Source organism: Heptranchias perlo, chromosome 41, assembly GCF_035084215.1.
Source record: "Heptranchias perlo isolate sHepPer1 chromosome 41, sHepPer1.hap1, whole genome shotgun sequence".
In the NCBI taxonomy this organism is placed as follows: domain Eukaryota; kingdom Metazoa; phylum Chordata; class Chondrichthyes; order Hexanchiformes; family Hexanchidae; genus Heptranchias; species Heptranchias perlo.
In genome coordinates this window covers 3997239-4014485 of record NC_090365.1, presented here as the reverse complement: position 1 = coordinate 4014485, position 17247 = coordinate 3997239, and the positions used below count along the sequence as shown (strand labels likewise).

Sequence of the window (17247 nt, the reverse complement as noted above, 5' to 3'; positions counted from 1 at the left end):
TTCCTGCCCGCTCCCCGTAACCCCTAATTCCCTTTTACTTCTATTTCTAACTACTTGAGTCATCACCTTCAGGATTGGAGAGAGAAGAGAAACTTGGAGGCGGGGAAAATAAAAGCAAACAACATGAAAGGAATTGTCCGCATACAACGGAGAACCTCCTTAGGAGCATCTACATAGAATTTTACAACACAGAAACGGGCCATTCGGCCCAACTGGTCCATGCTGGTGTTTATGCTCCACACGAGACACCTCCCTCCCCTCTTCATCTCACCCTATCAGTATAGCCTGATATTCCCTTCTTCCCCCCCACCTACTTATCTAGCTTCTCCTTAAATGCATCCCATGGCGGAGACCCTTACCGGGAGGAGCATGGGGAGGTATTGTTGGCGCAGTCGCTGCGATCGAATTGGCGACGGGCGTGGAAGAGAACGGATCGGCGGGAGGTTTGTTGAAGGAAGTGTTGATCTGGGAGCAGAGGGCGTTGATGCTGTCTGGGTCGTTGGTGGGTGACGAATCGAACTCCGGCACTGGTGAGAGAGAGAGAGAGAGAGAGAGCAAACGGGAAAAAAAAAAACCAAAACATCAGCACCCTCCAGGATCCAACCGAACTCTGAGTGGCGGCTCTCTGCTAAACCACTCGACCCTCCCAAAATAAAACAAGATCAGGACAAAGAATTCCCAATAGTTCAGTTACACCGAGTTACATCGAGTCTGCAGCACAGAAACAGGCCATTCGGCCCAACTGGTCTATGCTGGTGTTTATGCTCCACACGAGCCTCCTCCCTCCCTATCAGCATATCCTTCTATTCCTTTCTCCCTCATGTGTTTATCTGGTTTCCCCTTTAAATCCATCTCCACTATTCGCCTCAACTACTCCTTGTGGGAGCGAGTTCCACATTCTCACCACTCTCTGGGTAAAGAAGTTTCTCCTGAATTCCCGATTGGATTTATTAGTGACTATCTTATATTTATGGCCCCTAGTTTTGGTCCCCCACAAGTGGAAATATCTTCTCTACGTCTACCCTATCGAACCCTTTCATTAATCTTAAAGGCCTCGATCAGGTCACCCCTCGAGAGAAAGGAGCCCCAGCCTGTTTAGTCTTTCCTGATAAGTCAGCCTGATCCCGAGATTTCGGACGGGGTTAATAGTGGGAAGGCAGACGTTCCAATCTCCACCACCCCACAAACGTCCCCAGATATTTCAGGGCCTATAATGTGTAAAAGTCCGGGGGGCAGAGAGGGGGGAAAAACCCCCCATGGAATTGCAGTACCCAAGCTCTGCCTCTAGTGGGCACCGCAGGGCATTTACCCCACCTGCCAGCGCCCTCTATTGGTGGAAGTGTGGGAGTGCATCACTAAGCCCACCCTCGGTCTGAACCAATCAACACAGCCCATTCCTGGACCAAAGTGCCCACCGGGGGAATCCTGCCGCTTGCTCTCCTGCAAGTGTAAAGCCCCGCCCAGGGGGCACATGTCCACTCGGGACCATGTCCATAGAACCGAAACCATCCTTCGAACCTGACAGAGGGGCTGCCAGCGGTCGTGAGCATCAGTGTCCTGGGCACCTCAAACCATCAGGGAAAGCAGGTCTAGAGGTAAGCGGAACTTTGGTGAGACCAGGGCTACCCCCTCAGGAGTGGCATGAACAGCTGGCGTTACAATGGGAGACCCTCCCCCCTCCCCAACTCCGCAACTTCATGGCCCCTCATTCCAAGCCCTTCTCTGGCTATTATCATCAGTCGTGGCCCTCTCGCCTCCGAGTCAGAAGGTCGTGGTTTCAGAGTCCCCACTCCAGAGCCCTGAGCACATAATCCAGGCCGACACTCCCAGTGCCAGCACTGAGGGAGTGCTGCACTGTCGGAGGTGCCGTCTTTTGGATGAGACGTTAAACCGAGGCCCCGTCTGCTCTCAGGTGGGCATAAAAGATCCTGTAGCCACTATTTTGAAGAAGAGCAAGGGGTGTCCTCCCTGGGCCAATATTTATCCCACAGCCAACATCATTAAAACAGATTATCTGGTCATTATCACATTGCTGTTTGTGGGATGTTATACCCACCGAGAGGGCAGGCAGGGCCTCGGGTTAATGTCTTATCCGAAAGACGGCACCTCCGACAGTGCAGCACTCCCTCAGTACAGGCAAATTGGCTGCCACGTTACAACAGTACAAAAGTACCTCATTGGTTGTAAAGGGGTTTGGGACGTCCTGAGGTTGTGAAAGGCGCTATATAAATGCAAGTTCTTTCTTCATGAATGAAAATGCGAAGTTCAATGAAAGATACGGAGACGACCGGAGACTCACCTGGACTTTTGACCTGAAAGTCTGACGTCTTCCTCTGTAAAGTGGACGGGAGCTCGTTGAGTCTCAGGGACAGCTGCCGCTTGAACGGGGAGTTCTTCTGGCTGAGGGCCGGAAAGCCGCGGAACGAGCCCTGCCTCACCAGCTGCTCCAGGGGCGCGTGCCTCCGCGGGATGGCGTGCTGGTAGTTTGAGTCGCTCTTGTCCACCGGAGAGGCCGCCCCCTGTGGGGGAGAGCCGCTGGGGGTCTGCGTCGGGGGCCCCGATCCCATCGCTGGGGTGGCGGAGGCCGTTGTCTCAGCTGTGGACGGACACAAGACGTCAGTGATGGGGGAAAAGAGGCCACTTGGCCCATCCCTCCGGTACCCGAACTCTCCCACATAGACTACAGGTACGCTGGTGTAGTGGTCGTGTTACCGGACTGATAATCCAGAGAACGCCAGTTCAAATCCCACCGTGGCTGTATATAAAATACAAAATCTGGAAATAAGAAGCTGGTCTCAGTAAAAGAGACCATGAGACTGTCAGATTGTCATTAAACTACTTCATCTCACCCTATCAGCATATCCTTCTATTCCTTTCTCCTTCATGTGTTTATTTAGCTTCCCCTTAAATGCATCTACACTATTCACCTCAACTACTCCTTGCGGTAGCGAGTTCCACATTCTCACCACTCTCTGGCTAAAGAAGTTTCTCCTGAATTCCCTATTGGATTTATTTGTGACTATCTTATATTTATGCCCTCTAGGTTTGGACTCCCCCCCACAGGTGGAAACATTTTCTCTACCATTTACCCTATCAAACCCTTTCATTATCTTAAAGACCTCTATCAGGTCACCCCTCAGCCTTCTCTTTTCTACAGAAAAGAGCCCCTGCCTGTTCAATCTTTCCTGATGAGTATATCCTCTCAGTTCTGGTATCATCCTTGTGAATTTTTTTTTTGCACCCTCTCCAATGCCTCTATATCCTTTCTATAATATGGAGGCCAGAACTGTGCACAGTGCTCCAAGTGTGGTCTAACCAAGGTTCTATACAAGTTTAACATAACCTCTCTGCTTTTCAATTCTATTACATTGAAAGGTGTGGCTCTGGTGGGGGCATCCATAGTGTGTGTTGTGTTAGGACGTGATCCACGGTCTCTCATGTGATGTCCCTCCATCCTTCACCTTTCTTTTTGTCCTGCAGTTGCTTCATCATCTCCTCTCTCTCTGCTTGCTGGGAGGCCGTGGTGACCCTGAAGGAACCTTCTCTCGTGAAGCTCGTCCTGCTGGCGTCGAACGAGGCCGTCACTCCGCACTCCTTCTCCCGCCTCTGCTTCCTCTCCAGGCAGGCCGCGAAGGCGCAGCCCACAGCGTGGCTCAGCCGCTCCCCCTGTTACCGAGCACAGGACAGTCAACGACCTCTGACCCGAGGGGCGCCCAGCGAACCCTGACCTCATTAACGGGGCGGGGTGCTTGTAGCAGGGTTTCCAGCTCTGGTTGGACGTATTGCCGGAGGTTTCATCACGTGACCCCCCAACTCCAACCGTCCCGCCCCCACACTCCCGCCATTGGTTGCCCAACACGCCAATCATGGAGCCCTGCCCCCACACACTCCCGCCATTGGTCGCTCAGTGTCCCGCCTTCTCACACCCAATTGGAAAGTGAACAGACTCTTCATTACCTGATTGGACGATTCTTGACCGTCAAACAGCCCTTTTATCCCCATCTCCAATATTTTTATAACAAATAAACAAACGTGTTCGAAGAAAATGAAAAAGGCACAATTTTCTTTAATGCCCCAGTGATTTTTCTCCCCGATTTGCTCGCAGCAGTGTCCTGGAGATTAATCTTCAATTCCTGGAAACTCCAGGACAATCCTGGAGGATTGGTGACCGTAACCGTGACGGAGTACGGTACAGAGGGTGTCCCCCCTCCCCGGATACAAAGCTTCCCGCAGCAAGACGACAGATGTTCTGGGAGAGCGATGGGGCTGCTACACATGGGCCTGGTTGAAAACCCATCTGGTTCACTCATGCCCTTCAGGGAAGGAAACCTGCCGTCCTTACCCGGTCTGGGCCTATTTGTGACTCCAGTCCCCACACATTGACTCTTAACTGCCCTCTGAAGCCACTTTCTCAGGAAAACTAGGGATGGGCAATAAATGCCGGCCTTTCCAGTGATGCCCACATCCCCGAGAATGAATAAATAAATAAAAATAGAGATTACGAAGTCTGTGGCTAAAACCAGCAACGACAACTTGCATTTAACGCAAGAAAATATCCCAAGGCGCTTCACAGGAGCGATTGTCAAACAAAATTTGACACCGAGCCACATAAGGAGATATTAGGACAGGCGACCAAAAGCTTGGTCAAAGAGAGAGGTTTTAAAAGGAGGAGAGAGAGGCGGGGAGGTTTAGGGAGGGAATTCCAGAGCTTAGGGCCCAGGAAGCTGAAGGCACGGCCGCCAATGGTGGAGCGATGAAAATCGAGGATGCGCAAGAGGCCAGAATTGGAGGAGAGCAGAGATCTCGGAGGGTTTTAGGGCTGGAGGAGGTTACAGAGATCGGGAGGGCGGGGGGGATCGAGGCCACGGAGATATTTGAACACAGGGATGAGGATCTTAAATTCGAGGCGTTGCTTTACCGAGTCTTTCAGCGCCATGAAGCAGTGGCAGATCCAGCGCCTGGTGGTGCCGTCCCGGCAAATGTACGAGAAGGCCTTGTCGTAATTGCGATCGGGAGCGCAGAACGAAACTTTCTCAATGGTCTGGTCCACTATGAGGTCCTGAGGAGGGAGGGAAGGAAGAAAAAGTCAGTAAAAGAAACCAGAGGACTCCAGGCCACAATTCCCCCCCCCCTTCACTGCCCCTCACAATCTCATGGGCAGATCGCTGTTTCTGCTCTCCTCCCCCTTCCTCTCCTGAAGGGGTCGGTTTCCACATTGGCCGGGGACCCGTCTGCCCTCTCCGGTGGAAGAAAACATCTTGTGGCTACTATTTAAAGAAGAGCAGGGGAGTTCTCCCCCCCACTACCCAGCGTCCTGGGCCAATATTTATCCCTCAACCAACGCCGCTAAAAACAGATTATCTGGTCATTATCACATTGCTGTTTGTGGGATCTTGCTGTGCGCAAATTGGCTGCCGCGATTCCCTACATTACAACGGTGACTACACTTCATTAAAGTGCTTTGGGACGTCCTGAGGCCGTGAAAGGCGCTATAGAAATGCAAGCCCTTTGCTTCCCTTTCTTACCAAACACTATCCCTTCAGAGGCTACAGAGTCACCGGAATTTGGTCACTCCAATATAAAGTCGCTGAAAAAGAATCTAAAAAGTGACTCATCAGCGAGTGGCTGTTGCTGTGAACTGGATGCTGGAATTTAGTGGTTCCTTAGCAGGGACCCTCCCCTCTCCAATGTACTTACTGTAAGCGTTAAGGGACACTGAGGTGGATCGGGGAGGCCAGTATTTCTGAACCGCACAATTGGAAAATGAATGATTCTTTCCCGTCCTTCTCAAAAGAATCCTTCGTAATTGGCTCATTATTTAAGCTCCGGGGCACAGTCGAAGAGACCTCAATGGGCCCTTTGAAGACTTCGCTCACACACAAAGGGAAAAAAAAAAGCCCGATTTCAGCAGTTCTGCCTTTCCCCAGTCCACAGCCGCCCTCGGCTCAAAGAAACATGGGTGTTTATTTATATTTTTATGACTCACATTCGATTCTCCCTCATGATCGGGTGCCTCCCCTTCACCATTGCTTTTTAAAAATCAGACAAAGCTCAGTGGGAACTCGTGACTGACACGTCTGTGAAAGTGGATGCTTTTATTTTTCTTAAAAATAAAGTTTGAACTGCGTTGCTGGTTAATCAGGGCCCATTTGTATTCATTTGCAGTCTCACCCCTAGGTCAAAAAGTTTTTTTTTTTTTTAAAAAAGCAACCGATTAATTCTTCCAGATAACGTGGGTAGTGGGAGTCTCCGAGAGTGAATATACTTTTGGTGTTCTAGGAAGCTTAAAAAAAAGGGACTAATTTGAACACAGGAGGAAAATCAAAACAGGTCCAGGATAACCAGTGACTGAAAAGAAGAAGACTTGCATTTATATAGCGCCTTTCATGACCTCAGGATGGCCCAAAGCGCTTGACAGCCAATTAAGTGCTTTTGAAACGCGGCAGCCAATTTGCGCACAGCAAGCTCCCACAAACTGCAATGAGATAAATGACCAGATCATCTGTTTTTAGTGGTGTTGGTTGAGGGATAAATATTGGCCCCAGGACAACGGGGAGAACTCCCATGCTCTTCTTCGAAATAGTGGCCATGGGATCTTTTACTCCCACCTGACAGGGCTCGGTTTAACGTCTCAGCCGAAAGACGGCACCTCCGACAGTGCAGCACTCCCCCGGTACTGCACTGGGAGTGTCGGTCTAGATTATGTGCTCTGGTCTCTGGAGTGGGACTGTCTTTAAAGAGAGAGGAGATTGGCCTCTCTGATTTACCAGGGGGCAGGGGGGGGGTGGGGGGAAGCCAGGACGTGAACTAAACTGATGTGGGAGTCGTGGAAGGAACTGAGTGACACGACAGTCGAGCCAGGTTCTCGGGCGTTATCTGTTCTACATGTTGGTGCCAACGTGTGGTTTAATTCATGATTAAAGAGGTTGGAATATTTTAATTTTTAAATTCACATCCTTGTTTTCAAATTCCTCCCCGACCTCGCCACTCCCTAGATCTGTAACCTCCTCCAGTCCTACAACCCTCCGAGATCTCTGCGTTCCTCCAATTCTGGCCTGCTGCACATCCCTGATTTTAATCGCTCCACCATTGGCGGCCGTGCCTTCAGCTGCCTGGGCCCTAAGCTCTGGAATTCCCTCCCTAAACCTCTCCGCTCCTTTAAGACGCTCCTTAAAACCTACCTCTTTGACCAAGCTGCTGAACTAATATCTCCTTATGTGGCTCGGTGTCAAATTTTGTTTGATAATCGCTCCTGTGAAGCGCCTTGGGACGTTTTTTACTGTGTTAAAGTCGCTATATAAATGCAGGTTGTTGTTGTCGCCAACCCCTCAATGTGAAATACTGGGCTCACTCACTAGGGGCAATTTTAACATACGGCAATGATATAAAACAGGCAATGTTGAATTCTGCTCGTCCCCCTTTAAACCACCATGACATCGCACCATTCAGTGAACGAGTTGTGAAAACACCCATAATATGTGCAGCAATCATGTTGCTATGCAACGGATTCCACATAAACCGTAGGCAGAAGACAAAGCTGTGCCTCAAAAAGGGTCCGGAGTCTTTCTCTGAGGAGTTACAGTAATCGCACCTTTGTCTTGTCATCTACAACCCTCAGTCCGTCGGCAGACACCCACAGGATTGCTTTCACCGACTTTTTTCCAGTCTGTAAAATATAAAATATGAATTTTCACTTGATGTGCAGAGCACTCGTGCAAATGGCTTCAGTTGTGAGTATCTGAAATGCTGTTGACCTCTCCAAATCCAGTGACTGGAGTAGTTAAAAAACGCAACGCACGCAGCTACAGCCCAAACCTGTAACGGTGTGAAGGTGAGAATTTATAGAATCGCATCGAATTTACAGCACAGAAACAGGCCATTCGGCCCAACTGGTCTGTGCCGATGTTTATGCTCCACACGAGCCTCCTCCCTCCCTACTTCATCTCACCCTATCAACATATCCTTCTATTCCTTTCTCCCTCATGTGTTTATCCAGCTTTCCCTTAAATCCATCTACGCTATTCACCTCAAACACTCCTTGTGGGAGCGAGTTCCACATTCTCACCACTCTCTGGGTAAAGGAGTTTTTCCTGAATTCCCGATTGGATTTATTAGTGACTATCTTATATTTATGGCCCTTAGTTTTGGACTCCCCCACAAGATGTTCCCTTAATAGTTGCTTAATTACAATGTGCATCAACACGGTAATTAAGCAACAGGTTAGAACCAGACTTAAATTAGTCTGCAGCAAAAGAACTTCTGGGCAGGCAGGAGCAAGCAGCTGACGAACCAATGGGCAGGCAGGAGCAAGCAGCTGACGAACCAATGGGCAGGCAGGAGCAAGCAGCTGACGAACCAATGGGCAGGCAGGAGCAAGCAGCTGACGAACCAATGGGCAGGCAGGAGCAAGCAGCTGACGAACCAATGGGCAGGCAGGAGCAAGCAGCTGACGAACCAATGGGCAGGCAGGAGCAAGCAGCTGACGAACCAATGGGCAGGCAGGAGCAAGCAGCTGACGAACCAATGGGCAGGCAGGAGCAAGCAGCTGACGAACCAATGGGCAGGCAGGAGCAAGCAGCTGACGAACCAATGGGCAGGCAGGAGCAAGCAGCTGACGAACCAATGGGCAGGCAGGAGCAAGCAGCTGACGAACCAATGGGCAGGCAGGAGCAAGCAGCTGACGAACCAATGGGCAGGCAGGAGCAAGCAGCTGACGAACCAATGGGCAGGCAGGAGCAAGCAGCTGACGAACCAATGGGCAGGCAGGAGCAAGCAGCTGACGAACCAATGGGCAGGCAGGAGCAAGCAGCTGACGAACCAATGGGCAGGCAGGAGCAAGCAGCTGACGAACCAATGGGCAGGCAGGAGCAAGCAGCTGACGAACCAATGGGCAGGCAGGAGCAAGCAGCTGACGAACCAATGGGCAGGCAGGAGCAAGCAGCTGACGAACCAATGGACAGGCAGGAGCAAGCAGCTGACGAACCAATGGGCAGGCAGGAGTAAGCAGGTAATGAACCAATAGGAAGGCAGGAGTGAGCAGATAATGAACCAATGGGAAGGCAGGAGTGAGCAGGTAATGAACCAATCGGAAGGCAGGAGTGAGCCTGGAAGAACCCAATGGGCAGGTGGGAGCCGGAAATAAAGGCTTGAGATGCTCTCCGGGCATCGAGTTCACATTAAACCCACAGGAAGAGCTTTACAGAGGCCGGTGAACCCCAAGATTCATGGGGCATCGTCATTCTAGTAAAATGACTGGCACACACATGACTGCCTGGAGCTGCACTAAATCAAAGTCCCGACATTGATGGGATAGCTGTGCTACAAAAGCCCACACCCGAGCAGGTACCACCTGGGCATTGGCGTGGAAGCTATTTGGTCATGTGTGGCATCAAAGCCAAGTGACGCAGAAGCCAATTGTACCGCTCTGGGGCAACTATGGATTCCTATGGAACTTACTTAATGGCCTTAGGGGTCGGAGAGAAGCTCCCCCCTGCCACCCCCTCAGAGAATTTCCCAAAATTGGCCACAGGTGTTAAGTGCCTTGGGGCGCTTTTCTACGTTAAAGGCACGATATAAAGGCCAGTTGTTGTTTTCTCCTTTTCTCCCTGGGAGTTGGGGGAGAGGGGAGAGGGGAGATTGATGGATGGGCTGGTTATTGATGGCCTCCTGTTCCTACATGAACAAAGCAGCTATCGAAGGCGGACGCTTCTGACCTGTGTGACTCGGTACCACACTGGGCACCTAACACAGCCAGTGGCCCCAACACTCTGATATCTAACCCAATCTCAAAATGTGCTTCTAAGGTCGGTTTCCATGGGCATTTAACACCCTACTTCATCTAACCCACTCAACAACAACTTGCATTTATATAGCGCCTTTAACGTAGTAAAACCTCCAAGGCGCTTCACAGGAGCGATTATCAAACAAAATTAGACTCCGAGCCACATAAGGAGATATTAGGACAGGTGACCAAAAGCCTGGTCAAAGAGGTAGGTTTTAAGGAGCGTCTTAAAGGAGGAGGGAGAGGCGGAGAGGTTTAGGGAGGGAATTCCAGAGCTTAGGGCCCAGGCAGGTGAAGGCACGGCCGCCAATGGTGGAGCGATGAAAATCGGGGATGCGCAAGAGGCCAGAATTGGAGGAACGCAGAGATCTCGGAGGGATGTAGGGCTGGATGAGGTTACAGAGATAGGGACTCAACGCTATTTCTATGAATCATATTTTGAAACAGACATCAGAATAATCTCATTTAGGATTTCCAGAGCACATAACATCTTTTTAAAAAATCGCTCCTAAGTTAGCAGCCTTTGCCCCTGGCACTCGCCCACAACTTACTTTTCGGAAGATGGATTTGAAGTTCTTCGGCTCCTGGACAAGTCGGGAAGAAGCCAAAAGTCAATTATTATAAACGGTCGGAACAAATGGAGGGAGAATAAACTGGCAGCGGCTGAAGCCCGGGTTAGGCAGAGAGATCAGCAGAACGGTAAAGGAACAGAGCTGAGGGCATCAGTGCTGGGCGAGTGCTGTAGCCACAGGGTGATTTAACATTCAGAACATTGCCTCCGGGTCTCATCTCAAAGTAAACGTAGCCCTCGACTGCATCGGCATCACATAGAATGTACAGCACAGTAACAGGCCATTCGGCCCCACTGGTCTGTGCCGGCGTTTATGCTCCACACGAACCTCCTCCAACCCCTCTTCATCTCACCCTATCAGCATATCCTTCTATTCCTTTCTCCCTCATGTGTTTATCCAGCTTCCCCTTAAATGCATCTACACTATTCACCTCAACTACTCCTTGTGGCAGCGAGTTCCACATTCTCACCACTCTCTGGGTAAAGAAATTTCTCCTGAATTCCCTATTGGATTTATTGGTGACTATCTTATATTTATGGCCCCCTAGTTCTGGTCTCCCCCACAAGTGGAAACACCTTCTCTACGTCTACCCTATCGGACCCCGCCGTAAATCTAAAAGGTCACCCCTCGGCCTTCTCCTTTCTAGAGAAAAATGCCCCAGCTTGAGAAGAGTGGGAAGGCCCAGTCTAGATACCTGAATAAATCACAATGCCTGGGTACCCACGAGTGCTCCACGCTACAAAAGGTGCCATGGCAGAAAGTTCTCTTCCCCCACCCCTTGCTATTTCCACATGCTATGGAAATGAGAAACCCTCTCAAAATTGGATGCAAACATCACACCTCCAGTCTGTGTAAAATCAGCTATTTGGGTCTAAATTGCACAAGTGGTGGAAAATCTCGGCCTATGTCTCAACATCACTTCACAGCCTCTCACTAAATTCTTGCTGGCAAGTAAATTAACTTTGGGCTGCAAACCAGCGCTGACCATTCTGCGGCACAATGGACTAACCGCCACGGTCTCCTAGGCAACTTCCAATTCCTGCTTTCAATAAAGATTGGGGCCAACTATTGAAAACTCCAACTCCCATCGAATACCAACTCAAATCAGGAAAGTTCCATTAAAAGAGTTCACGTGACAACTTCGAGCATCTCCAGCCCCAATTATTGCCTCGAGTGGACTCCCGAGAGAGAGAGAGAGAGAGGGAGAGAGAGTGCAAGAGAGGGAGAGAGAAGGGTACAACACTCACCCAGTGAGATGACTTCCCGGTTTGACTCCAACCTGGGAAAGAGTGGAAACCAAGTGTCTGCAGGGATATCAGTCACATGCTCGATGATTGGTTAATGTGTTTGAGGTTAGTAGAAAACCACCAGCCAATCAGATCCAACACTGGCATTTTACCACGACAGGGCTTCCTAAATACAGCCCAAAGTGATTCGCTAAGAATGTTCTAGGCCCTGGTTGGCGACCCCTAGTGATGGGATGTCCCAGATCACACCTCTGTTGAAGGCTACTGGGTTTTGGGCTAGTTTGCCTTGCAAGCCAACAATTCCAAACATTATCCTTTTAAGCATAACCCTACTGGACCTCTGCCCAGGTGGCTTAGGGAGTCTATCTCCCAAATCTCTGAGCCGTGAAGACGAGAAGGGCCCAGATTTGATCTCTGGTCTGTGTTGACAGTGGCCAGGTGGGAACGCAATAGCTGGCACTCAGTATTTGGGGGGGGGGGGAGGGGAAAGAAAAGAGAGAGGGAGGGGGGGGGGAAAGAAAAGAGAGAGGGAGGGGGGGGAAAGAAAAGAGAGAGGGAGGGGGGGGAAAGAAAAGAGAGAGGGAGGGGGGGGAAAGAAAAGAGAGAGGGAGGGGGGGGAAAGAAAAGAGAGAGGGAGGGGGGGAAAGAAAAGAGAGGGAGGGGGGGAAAGAAAAGAGAGGGGGAGGGAGGGGAAAGAAAAGAGAGAGGGAGGGGGGGGAAAGAAAAGAGGGAGGGGGGGAAAGAAAAGAGAGGGAGGGGGAGGGAGAAAATGGGTTCATTTGGCAGGGGAGGAGAACAGGGCACAAAGGATGGAGTGTTACACCTCAGGAAACCTGGCTTCAAAACCAACTCAGAAGTGGTGGTCACCTCTCACTCTGATGGGAACATTCCCTGTTGTGCTGGGCGGTGAGATGCTAATCCTGTGATCATTACACACACCGCACACCTATAACTGCTACCAGACCCCTGTCATTCCTTTTTCACCTTCTTTATCCAATTTTTCCTCGAGATAACCTCTCGTCGACCCCATGACTAGTCCTGTCAATAGTCGTGAGCAGAGACATGGACGGGGGTGGGTGAGACAGGTGGAGGATAACACGGCACATAAAGTCACTCCTCCCCTCCGCAAACACCCAGCCAAATGTGTTCACGCCATAAAAAACTTTCACTTTTCTGCACCTTCGTCTCCTGGGAGGAGGGGGGGGGGGCGGGGTAAGGCCAGTATCTCGGGGTTGCCAACCCTCCAGGAATTGAAGTTTGATCTCCCATCACCAAGAGTGGGGGTGGGGCCGTTGGAGACGGGAGGTCATGTGACAAAACCTCCAGGAATGTGTCCTACCAGAGTTGGCAACACTTTCAGAATCCCGTCCGTACCACTACAGCTACACAAAGCCCTAATTACACCACATCTGGAGTACTGTGCACAGTTCTGGGCACCGCACCTTAGGATATATTGGCCTTGGACGGAGTGCAGCGCAGATTAACCAGAATGTTACCAGGGCTCCAAGGGTTAGATTATGAGGAGAGATTACATAAACCAGGCTTGTATTCCTGGGAATATAGAAGTTTAGGAGGTGATTTGATTGAGGCTCCTAGGATTTTGAAAGGAATTGATAGGGGAGATAGAGAGAAACTTTTTCCGCTGGTGGGGAAGAGCCAGGCCATTCAGGAGAGAAGTTAGGAAACACTTTTTCACGCAAAGGGTGGTAGAAGTGTGGGACTCTCTCCCACAAAAAAGCAGTAGATGCTCGCTCAATTAATAACTTTAAATCTGAGATCGATGGGTTTTTGCTAGCCGAGGGTATTCAGGGATATAGAGCCAAGGTGGGCGGATGGAGTCAGGATACAGATCAGCCATGATCTCATTGAGTGGCGGAACAGACCCGTGGGGCTGAATGGCCTCCTCCTGTTCCTATGGTCACCGAGCAGTTTCCCAGCACGGGTCTGTGAGAAAACTGGGGAGAGGGAACAATCTATGGCTTCACTGCGACACTTTTACGAACTGCGTTGAAACGAAACGTAGGAAAATGCCAGAGTGTCTCCAAACTTGCACCGCCCAGGGGTCCGTGCTACCGAGTGAGTAAAGATTAGTTCGGAAATTCAAACCCGCTTCTGTTATATTTTTGGGGGATAAAAGAAAACCACACAGCAATTGCAGGGCAAACATCGCACAGCTGAAAGACAGGGTTAGCCGGGAATGTGGGGAGGTTTTATGAAGGAAACTTAAAACAGAGGTTGCAAAGCAGCTTTTAAACAGGAGGCGTTTGCACGAACCTGCTACAAACAAGGAAACGAAAACAAAACACATTAAAATGTTTTACGTAGTTACAGTTCAGTCAAGTTCCCCAGACAATCCCCTCTCCCCCATTCCTGAAAGCGCTCGACCGTGTCTGGTGATCTCGACTGCTTCCCGGGTCTTGCCCCAAGCAGCTATTCTTCGTGTGTCGGCCTAGACTATTAGAGGATTGTTTTGACCTGGCCCATCAGGTGGGAAACAATTATTTTACTTCCCACCTGATTTTAATCTCCTTTGGAGTCGGAGTAAAATCGGGAGAGGAGTGAAGTGAATGGAGAGTAAAATCAGGAGAGGAGTGAAATCAATGAAGAGTAAAATCATGTCTGGGCAGGTCGGGTTAAAAATTATTTCGTGTCCGCAGGCTACTTGACTACGGAGGGCATCACGGCTGAATCCGATCACGTCCTCGACACACAGCTCTCCAGCAGGCTTCACTGGACAGTGATCAGCAGCAGAAACCCTGGATGATTTCCCCCGAGCTCTCTGGTGCTGAAGCCAACTGCAATTCTCCCCAAGCCCCATCCTGGCTCGGATCAGCTAAGTCCAGGGATTGATCCAATTCCGCATAGTTGGGCATTTACCAACTGAGCCATCGGGGGGGGGGGGGGGTTGTTAACATTTAATTGCTAATTAACATTATGTTTGCATCAGGATTTCTACTTAATAAAAAAAAGATAAAAATAGCCAGTTGGCAAATCTGTGCGGCACAATGAGTTTGAAATTACAAATTCAAATCTCAAAATAAACACACACAAACAAAAAAAAATTAAATACATAAAAAGGGATTGGATCTTAAATTGTGTGGCCATCTTGGTTGAAAGATCATTTGGTGAAGAATTCATCTTACAGCCGAGCTTGTAAAGAAAATGATGGCAGAACTTTTTTGTGGTCCAAGTGAACAAGGGGCAGTCCCTCGGAATTGCTGTGTTTGAATCACATACTGTTTCTGTTCCCCCCCCCTAGGATCAACTGTCCTCACAAGACCAGCGATTTAAACCACGAGTACAACTCGATACACGGAGAGGGGCCGACTGCCGTCTGCCCAGTGTGGTAACAGGACACATGGACCAAAGAAGGTCACATCCTTCCCCCCCATCTACGCTGAGCTCAGCTGCTGCTATAATCACCATCAGCGTCCATGGGCTAGCAAAGGATAAACAGTAACAGGCAGGGATTCCCGCCTCTTAATCACTGCATTACGCACTGGAAAGTGGGAGCTGTGACGGCCTCCAAGAAGGGGGTGGGAAGGGAAAGGAAGGGAAGAACAGAAAAAAAAAGAAGAGAAGATGAAAGGAAGAGAAAGGGAAAGCAAAGCTTGGTAACTACATGGCCTTGCATCATACCCCAGTGTGAGTCAACGAGCCCTGGCCAAAGCCTGGCTCGTTGGCCCCAGCAGGCATCCTTTACCCATGACGTACTCGAGTTTGGTTCAGATCCCAGTTCACAAATCCCTCATTAAATCGCAATATCGGAAGTGACAACCGACTGAAACTCGTTCCCTGAGGGGCTCGGATAAAAAACACGGCAGCTGAGGTCGATGCGAGAACCACAAACCCAAGGCCAATAAAGTGTTGGGGAAAGGAGGAGCTCTCGCAATCTGCCCGTGGGCTCGCTCGGATTAACACTCACACAGTATCGGCCAAAGTTGGTATTCAAACCACAGTGGCTGCACTGAGGTTGTTCTAGAAAGAAGACTCACGTAGGCTTAAAGAGCTGGGTCCGTATACTCTAGAGCAGCGTAGACTTCGAGGCGACCAGAGGTTTATAAAATAAGGAAAGGAGCGGACTGCGTGCCTATTGATCGATTATTCCAGTTTGACAGATTGGGGAGGACCAGGGAACATGAGTTTAAACTATGGAAGAGTGGGAATAGACTGGATGTTGGGCGATTCCTCTTTTCCCGGAGAGTAGTGAGCCTCTGGAATTGCCGGTTGGTGCGGTGGGTGCCGACTCTCTGCCTTCAAGAGGGAGCTGGACCGTTTCCTGACTGGGGGCAGAGATTGCACCACGTTGAAGATAAGTGGCTTTATAAATAACACTTGGTCCATGTGATCTCCTGGACTGGTTTCGATCGCCTGAGGAGGTGGGAGAGGAATTTTCCAGAGTATTTTTTTCCCCCCTTATTGGCCCGGAGATTTTCGGCCTCTCCCAGGCTGCCGGAGTGGGGTGGGGCGGAGTGTCTAGTCAGGATGGTCCAACCATCATAGTGTTGGACAGGCTTGGTGGACCAGTTGGTCTTTTTCTCCCCGTCGTCTTTGTATGTTCCGTATGCACCTTCATTAATAGCTTTTTCTCCCTCCCTTCATTTTGTTTTCTGTCCCCCCCTCACCCCCACCCCCTTCTGAAGGTACGGACTCTTGTTTGGGTACAATGGCACCCAGCATCAAAAGCCCTCTGGTATCTCATCCCATCAGCCACCCTTCGCCAGAGCCTAGACAACGGCAGGCGTCACCACCCTGACGATCGGGTTCCTGTCGAGTTGTTCACAACACAAGCGTCTTTCCATCCAGCATTTAGCTTCATGTAATTGGAGGTGGCACCTGCACCAGGGGGCCGGCTGAGGAGGAAGCCGTTCCCAAGGGCAAGTGTAATGTCCCAGTTAGGGAGAGTGCGGCAAACATCCCAAGGCGCTTCACAAGAGCGTAAATCAGACAACAATTGACACCGAGCCACATAAGGAGAGATTAGGGCAGGTGACCAAAAGCTTGGTCAAAGAGGCAGGTTTTAAAAGGAGGAGAGAGAGAGACGGAGAGGTTTAGGGAGGGAATTCCAGAGCTTTGGGCCGAGACGGCTGAAGGCACGGCCGCCAATGGAGGGGCGAAGGAAATCAAGGATGCGCAAGAGCCCAGAATTGGAGGAGCGCAGAGATCTTGGACGGTTGTAGGGCTGGAGGAGGTCACAGAGATAGGGAGGGGGGGGCGAGGCCACGGAGGGATTTGAACACGAGGATGAGAATTTTAAAATCGAGGCCTTGCCGGACTGGGAGCCAATGTAGGTCAGCGAGCACAGGGGGTGATGGGAGAACGGGACTTGGTGCGAGTTAGGATACGGGCAGCAGAGTTTTGGTTGAGTTCCAGTTTCCAGAGGGTGGAAGATGAGAGGCCGGCCAGGAGAACATTGGAATTGTCGAGTCTGGAGATAACAAAAGTATGGATGAGGGTTTCAGCAGCAGATGGGCTGAAGCAGGGGCGGAGACAGGTGATGTTACGGAGGTGGAAACAGGTGGTCTTGGTGACGGAGAGGATAGGGGTCAGAAGCTCAGCTCGGGGTCAAATAGGACGCTAAGGTTGCAAACAGTCTGGTTCAGACGACATCACTTACAACACACATAAGGCTATGAAAAACGAATAA

The 17247-nt window shown here is 50.3% G+C and overlaps 1 protein-coding gene across 4 annotated transcripts in view; it reads right to left on the bottom strand.

The window, feature by feature from the left end:
- Window positions 1–17247, bottom strand: part of numbl (NUMB like endocytic adaptor protein) — a 132214-nt gene that overhangs the window by 16628 nt on the left and 98339 nt on the right. For 2 of the 4 annotated variants that reach the window (XR_010958795.1, XM_067974927.1), the window contains exons 4-9: window positions 10333–10365; window positions 7592–7666; window positions 4919–5059; window positions 3462–3666; window positions 2300–2596; window positions 360–527 (exon numbers count right to left, since the gene is read on the bottom strand). Coding sequence is in view for 3 of the 4 variants with exons in the window: in XM_067974927.1 (XP_067831028.1) it covers window positions 360–527; window positions 2300–2596; window positions 3462–3666; window positions 4919–5059; window positions 7592–7666; window positions 10333–10365 (919 nt within the window). In the remaining variant the exon portion in view is untranslated. The other 2 variants (XM_067974928.1, XM_067974929.1) reach the window with 2 other exon arrangements.